Source organism: Bidens hawaiensis, unplaced genomic scaffold (assembly GCF_021521415.1).
Source record: "Bidens hawaiensis isolate Kalapana, Puna unplaced genomic scaffold, B.hawaiensis_p1.1 tig00014829_1, whole genome shotgun sequence".
NCBI lineage: Eukaryota > Viridiplantae > Streptophyta > Magnoliopsida > Asterales > Asteraceae > Bidens > Bidens hawaiensis.
In genome coordinates, this window is record NW_027492309.1 from 180,048 (window position 1) to 187,795 (window position 7,748).

General features: G+C 33.2%; 1 protein-coding gene across 1 annotated transcript; it reads left to right on the forward strand.

Moving 5' to 3' along the window:
* The first annotated feature begins 517 nt into the window (after positions 1 to 517).
* LOC143547786 (uncharacterized) lies at positions 518 to 3,191 on the forward strand. The gene is made up of 7 exons (XM_077039119.1): positions 518 to 639; positions 726 to 747; positions 1,343 to 1,481; positions 1,575 to 1,670; positions 1,744 to 1,868; positions 1,964 to 1,982; positions 2,904 to 3,191. Exons 1-7 carry the CDS (start codon positions 537 to 539, stop codon positions 3,189 to 3,191), a joined length of 792 nt encoding a protein of 263 aa, XP_076895234.1. The 5' UTR covers positions 518 to 536.
* The last annotated feature ends 4,557 nt before the right edge of the window (positions 3,192 to 7,748 follow it).

Here is a 7,748-nt window from a genome sequence, read left to right on the forward strand (position 1 = left end):
TCGGCCGCCAACAGCAAAGTGCAGACACTGCCACACATCAGGCGCGAGTGATGGTGCGGGGGTGGAGGCGCCAATCATTTCTCTACTCCTCTCCTCCCAACCACATTTCACATCATTCACCTATCGAAACACATTTTTTTTTAAATGTGAAAGCCCACTGTCTATATGGCGAACTCACGTCTCACATTTAGCATCCCTGTGAAGGCGTCTTACATATTTCACAATGACAATGTTTTGGTCAAATAAATTATTTACAAAGGAATTGATGAAGATTTCTTAAACTAACTTTTATCCTTTTAAATTTTTATCCTTTTAAATTGACCAATTGATGTCTTGAATTAAATAATGTTTCTTATAATAGTATAAACAGAAAAGGAGGCAAAAGCCGCCAGTGTTGCTGCTTCTATAATTATGGAAAAGTCTTAAATTTTGTGCTACTTTTCTAAAACAATTCTTTGTATACAAACTTTGAAATCAACATATAATTAATTGCCTTCTTCAAGCTTCCATATTCATTCCTAACTTGTTCAAACTCAATGGCTGCTTCTCAAGAGTACCTGGACAAGATGAAGGTTCGTCAGAACTACCGAAACATCTGGCACACTGATCTCTTGAGCACCATCACTGCCGATGCTCCTTGTAAATTCACTTTCATTACAAATTATATTTCCAACTTTTTATTTATTTGTTTTCTTCCCTAACATGCTTCTGTGTTTCATTTGCAGATTGCTGCTTTTCGTTATTCTGGTAATCTATGAATTATGACCGTTTCGAGCTCAGCTTGTGTGTCCTGTTTTCAAGCTCGGGCTTGGCTCTTATTATCTATTAACTAAGTTATACTTTTTTTTAGTTATCTTTTTATATATTGAGAAAAACCTTAAATGAGCCTAAGGTTGGCTCTAGCTCGTGTAGTACCTTAGACGAGCCAAAGCATGGTTTGAGCTCGGTTGTGCAGCGTAAAATTAATATGTAGAAGTCCAAAAGAGGTAAAACTTGAAATACAGAAGGCTCGTTAAGGCTTGACGAGCCTAAACAAGCTTCCCATGCAAGGCCCAAGCCTGAGCTCAATAACTAAACAAGCTTTATTTGAGGCCCCGGATCAGATAGAACTTGAAAAAGCTCGGCACATTTCAAGCTTTTTATCGATCTGATCTCTAGTAGCTTGCAAACAGTTTGGCTAGTTTGCACACCTATTTAACATGTTAATAGTTTCGACTTGGGGTTTTGAATCTTATAGCTTTAGTTCTAGACTTGTTTTTATCATATTCATTTTGATAATATTAGTTACGCAAATTGTGATTTTTGATAATTTTAACTTCCTAATGTTGCATGAAAATGGCAGTGGACCATGTGTATCATACTTGCTTCGAAAGCGAGCTTTGTATAATGACATGTCAAGGTATACTTGTTGTGCTGGATATATGCCCTGCAGTGGCAAGTGTGGAGAAAGTAAATGTCCTGAATTATGCCTCTGCACAGAGGTATGTATATACATCTATTTATACAGACGTGTTCAACACATAACCAATTTAAAATATAGGATCGATAACCTTCTTAAATGCTTTAATTGTCAGGTGTTTTGTTGCTTTGGGAACTCAGTAGCATCAACTCGCTTTTTATTGCAAGATGAATTCAACATACAAACAACGCGATGCGATAACTGCATCATTGTAACATATTTTATTGAAATTTGTTCACCTTTTCAATCTTTTATGATGGTTACTAAAGTTTTCTAATTCGAAGGGATTCATGTTTTGCTTCCAACAACTTGCGTGTATCTGCTCCATTGTTGCTTGTCTTGTTGGAAATGATGAACTTAGCGACGCATCGCAGGCACTCAATTGCTTAGCTGACTTAGTTTACTGCACGTACGTTGTTTTACCTCCGATAATTATAGATTTCTTACCAAAACAACAAGATGTGCCTCATTTAATTCGTTTTGCTGTATTTTTTTTTCTTTCAGGGTTTGCGCGTGCATGCAGGTACGCTGTATGTGATACAATTTGGGAATTTTTAATGAGTAGGCGTGTGTACGGGTCTACGCCTATAAACATTCTTTGATTTAATAAACAAACAAACACGAACAACATTTCTTTGTTCATTTAGTTAAACGAACAAACATGTGCATATGTCTCCTTCATTCATTTATGCTCATGAGCATTCGTTCATTTAAATTCCTTTATGGTCATTCATTTATATATTTGTTTTAGTATTTTAGGTCCATTACAATTTAATGCAGGGTTATGAAATTAAAATACCACCCAATACAGTTTAGTCTAAATTTATTACATTTTAGGCCTAAGGGATTGATGTTCACATTTACTGTTAATTAGTTTTTTCACAGCTAAGTTCATTTATGTTCGTTCTTATATGTTTGTTCGATTACGTTTGTGAAATGTTCGACTTATATTGCTAACGAATGAGTACGAACACAAACAAGTAATCCCCAACGACCGAACATGATCATGACCCGCTGGTGTTGGTTTGGTTTGTTTTCAGACCTGCATGAATCCGTTTTGGGCTCAAACCAAAATTTTTTATTTTTGAGCTTTTAAAACCGCTTGGTTTCGATTTTTTAGATTTGGTTATACCATTTGGGCTTGAAATTTTTTGGGCCAGAAAACAAAATTGGCCCCAAAAAGCTTTTTGCCAATTAAAGGTTAATTGTGATTCGGGTTAGACTATTTATTGAATTCTTATAATTTACCTAACATTCAAAAGTAAAAATGAAAATCCATTAATTCGGTTAGGTTCGGTTTTAATTACGTTCAAAACCAAAACCGAAAGTTCAATTTTTACAAAAATACAAAACCAAACCGTCTGTTTTGTTTGGGTCAGGTTATTTTTGTTTAGTTTTTATGGTTATGGATCAGTTGTTTTGCTAATACTTTTAAACCCCGCAGACTCAGCACAAGGTTGAGATGGACAAGAGAGATGGAAAGTTTGGACCGCAACCAATGGCAGTGCCACCGGCTCAGCAAATGTCAAGGTTTGATCAGCCATATCCACCCAATGTTGGATATGGGCAACCAGCATATGGTGGTTATCCACCAGGATCTCAGCCTCCACAAGCTCAAGGCTACACACCTGCCACCTATCCGCCACCAGGAACTCAACCTCCACAAGCTCAAGGTTACCCACCTGGTGCATATCCACCACCAGGCTATCCTGCTCCAGGTTACCAGAGGTAAATAAATGTCTTTGATGTGTAAATCTTTCGTTCTTCACTGGCAGGTTATACATTTATAGTGCTGAACTTCTTAATGAGACTTATTCTATTGGTTTGTTGATTATACATTTGTATATGAAAAGGGTAGTGTATATTCAAAATACATTGAGATCTTAAAATTATTATGTTCTTAGTATATAAATAAGTGGTAATTTGAGATTTGAATTTTGTTTGGTGTTACATTGATAAAGACGAAGGGTATGTTCGGCAAAACTAGCTGGAAGCTGGTAGCTGGTAGCTGTTAGCTGTAACTTTTTAGATATATTTAGGTGTTTGGCAGAGTAACGGGAGCTTTTTAGATATATTTAGGTATTTGGCAAAGTAGCTAAAGCTTTTAATAAAATTAATTGGGTGCCAGCGCGGTGCGGCGGAGTGCGCGCGCAACCTGAGATCAACCGCATAATCAGTGTCGGTACGTGATTCACTTGATATTAGTGCACGCATAACTCGAACGCAGACATGTACTTCGTGCAAAGGCAGCAAGCGTGTAATCATGACGAAAATCAAGAAACAAAGCTAAAATATACAGTAATTTCAAATAGATAGTTTTTTAAACCAACCTCTTTTGATTTGAAACCCTTTCCGACTCGACACCGTTTTAATCTGAAACATGTTCTGACCTGGCCCCTTTCGACCCAAAACCGTACCGACACGAACCGAACTAAATTAACCCTTTTTTTATCGACTCGTTCCGACCCTAATTTGGTCTTACACATGACCCGAGCTCGTCTGACTCGACTTGTTGCCAATGATAACCGGTAAAGAAGTATATCAATATCATACTCAAATTAAAGAGAATAAAATGCTCTTTTTTATGATGTAATGTGTTTAAAAAAAATATTAACGTGTGAAAAAGTTATGGACTTTTAAAAAGTCATGGGGGTAGTTAGTTTTGAATAAGGGTAAAATATTTAACTATTATATAAATTAACAAAAGTTGATGAAAGTTCAAGTACCAAAATTGTATATTCAATTGTAAAAGCTCGTAGCTTTTTTTCAAACGCTAGTAGTAGCGTTTAGAAAAAGAGTTTTTTCTTCTAATATAAAAGCTTCAAGCCCATTGAACCAAACAAGGCTTTTTGTTAGGTAGGAGTTTTTTCTTAAAAGCTTGAAGCTTGAAGCCTCTAAAAACCCTTAAAAACTCATAACCAAACATACCCAAAGCTTAAAAATCACATGGGTTTGGAAGGTCTTCGGTTTCAAGACTACTTGAAGTCTAATTGACGACGCATACAATACAAGTCATTCTCTTAGCCAAGTGGTGGATAATATTTGGTTTTCTTTTTATTTAAAAGTAATATCTATATCTATATTATATATAATAGGGGAGTTGGGTACAAATTAAGACACTTAGGTTTTAAGTAAATTACAATTCAAATGCTTATGGTACACCCAAAAAAAAATGTAACATAAGGACAAATTTGTCTATTAGAAAATATACCCATCTAAATTTTATTTTTTTAAAAAATACTTACAACCGTGCCTCTCAATTTTACTCAACTTTTTTAAATTTAAGAAAAGAGAACATTACTATTTGCGTCATTGTGGTTTCAAGGTGGAAGCACAATGAGTCTCTGAAAACAATTTTGAACTGGTTGAGTCCTCATGGTTTTAGAAACATACAACTTGAGTTCCTGTCAGTAGCTGAAAATGTGAAATTAGTAGTTTACCCTTTTTATGATCTGTATGAGTCCTTGTAGTTAATTGATTACTCAATTTTAGTCCCTCTTTAAAAATTCCCTCAAAATTAAGAATTAACCACTAAACTATAACCAATCAAGCCACAATCAACCAACCAAACCATAATCAACTAAAAATAAATCAATTGAACTTTTTTTTAACAAAAATAAAAAACCGAACGTTTTTTTTAACAAAAATAAATGAACCAAACTAATTCTTTTTAACAAAAATAAACGAACCAAACTTTTTTTTAACAAAAAATATGAACCAAACTATTTTTTTAACAAAAATAAATGAACTGAGTTACTTTTTAATAAAAATAAACGAACTGGATTACTTTTTAATAAAAATAAGCGAACCGGGCTACTTTTTTTTAACAAAAATAAATGAACCGGGCTACTTTTTTTAACAAAAATAAAAGAATCAAGCTACTTTTTTACTAAACTAAACAAACGTAACTACTTCTAAAATAAGTAATCGAATCGAACTCCACCTTATCGCAAGCTATGACGATATTTTTGTTAAAAATAAGTTCGGTTAGCTTATTTTTGTTTAAAAAAGTTTGGTTCATTTATTTTAGTTAAAAAAAGTAGTTCGATTCTTTTTTTTTTTGTTAAAAGTAAGTTTGGTTCATTTTTTTAAGTAGTTTGATACTTTTGTTTTTATTAAAGCAAATTGTTCAGTTCATTTAGTTTAGTAAAAAAAGTACTTTGTTTTGTTTATTTGTACCGAAAAAAGGTATTTCGGTATTTTATTTTTGTTAAAAAAGCTGTTCGATTTGTTTATTTTTGTTAAAAAATAAGTTTGATTCGTTTTTTTGTTTGTTTTGTTAAAATGTAGTTGGATTCGTTTATTTTTGTTAAGCGAAATGAACTAAACTGCTTGTTAAAAAAAGTGGTTCGGTTCATTTAGTTTAGTAAAGAAAAGTAGTTCGATTTTTTTATTTTTTTTTGTTAAAAGATAAGCTTGGTTTGTTTATTTTTGTTAAAAAAAATAAGTTCGGTCCGTTTATTTTTGTTAGAAATGTAGTTTGATTCGTTTATTTTTGTTAAAAAATAAATTCGGTTCGTTTATTTTTGTTAAAAAAGGTAGTTCGATTCGTTTATTTTTGTTAAACGAAATGAACTACTTGTTAAAAATAGTGATTCGCTTCGTTTAGTTTGCTAAAAAAAATTAGTTTGGTCCATTTATTTTTGTTAAAAAGTAGTTCGATTCGTTAATTTTTGTTGAAAAGATGGTTCGGTTTGTTTATTTTTATTAAAAAAACTAATCTAGTTCATTTATTTTTGTTAAAAGGTGAGGGGGACTCAAGGTGACCAATTATGAAAGTTCAATGACTCAAGTGACAATTTATATATATAGAAGTGAAATGTCAAATCTACCTTTGAAGGTAACACCGTTAAGTAACGGCAAGGACATAAATGGTTCATTTTTGAAAACACAGGGACTCAACCAGCTCAAAAATATTTTTGGGGAATCATTGTGCCTCCGCCCTGAAACTACAGGGACGCAAATAGTAATTTTCTTTTTAAGAAATGTTAAAACTTTCCTCCCTTATCTTTATCCATATATTCTTTTTAATTTCAATTTTAAATCCCTCCCCCCCCCCCCTCAATGATTTTTAAACGACCGTTAATTGCACCATAAAAACAAGCATTTTACCCTCTTTAATTTAATTTGGTTGTAGTATTCCAAGCTTAAATTTGTTAAAACACACATTTAAAATCTAGATAGTTTGTACTTAGGGACAGCTAGGGTAGTGTCGGTCGGGGCCAAAATTATTTATATATATGATTTTATATATACATTTAAAAATATAAAACTTATAAAATAGGATTTAATCTTTACTATTTTATAATTATTGGGCCCAAAATTTTTTTATCCATAATCCGTTTAATCAAGTTTAAATTATTTGACCCAAACTAAAATCAAAAACTAAAAAGTGAAATAAAAACCCAATGCAAAATAAAAGAAATAACGGCCGACTGAAATTCCTCATTGGTTTCTTTCTTCTGTGCGAATGCTAAACAAAACCTAAACAACGACTGACCGAATGACCACCACCGTTGGTTCGTCGTTGACTACCAGGCTCCTTCACAATTGACCAAGCCAACCATCAAGGACCAAGCTATGTTTTTTTTCCAATGTTAGGAGAGCTTCACGACTCATTGGTTAATCGTGAGTTATTACGGTATCTGATTTTGATAATATATTTTTCTATGTTTATTGTTATAACATTAAGCGTCGTTTAAAAAAATTAGCTTGTATATCTCGTTACTCGTTAAGGTTATGGGCCTTTTATTTCGTTTCCGTCGAGGTATTTGAATCCTCGGAGACAACTCTGTTTGTATTCGTTATGAGTTCTTTCAAAGAACGGTTTAGTATAAGAAATCTAACACTACCAACTAGCTCTTGGTCATCGCCACCACCACCCATTACCCACCACCGCCATACACCCACCCCACCATCATTACCACTCGCCTCTAATGTGTTAAAAGTAGTCTAATAATTATTAACTAATTTAACATAATCTAGACACTAAGTTATACTCTAGACTCTCTAAAACTCAACTAAACTACCAATCGACAAGTGAACCGATTGACTTTAGTAAAACTAAGAAAGTTCGGATTCGTAATTGACCAAGCCAACCATCAAGGACCAAGCTATGTCTTTTTTTTCCAATGTTAGGAGAGCTTAACGACTCATTGGTTAATCGTGAGTTATTACGGTATTTGATTTTAATAATATATATATTTTTTATGTTTATTGTTATAACATTAAGCTTCGTTTAAAAAAATTAGCTTGTATATCTCGTTACTCGTTAAGGCTATGGGCCTTT

Bases quoted from the DNA above. Each gene is read 5' to 3' on its own strand.
- LOC143547786 (XM_077039119.1), top strand. From the start codon at position 537: ATGGCTGCTTCTCAAGAGTACCTGGACAAGATGAAGGTTCGTCAGAAC. The intron at 1,482-1,574 runs GTATGTATATAC...TTTAATTGTCAG, and splicing joins AATTATGCCTCTGCACAGAG to GTGTTTTGTTGCTTTGGGAA. The intron at 1,671-1,743 runs GTAACATATTTT...TCTAATTCGAAG, and splicing joins GATGCGATAACTGCATCATT to GGATTCATGTTTTGCTTCCA.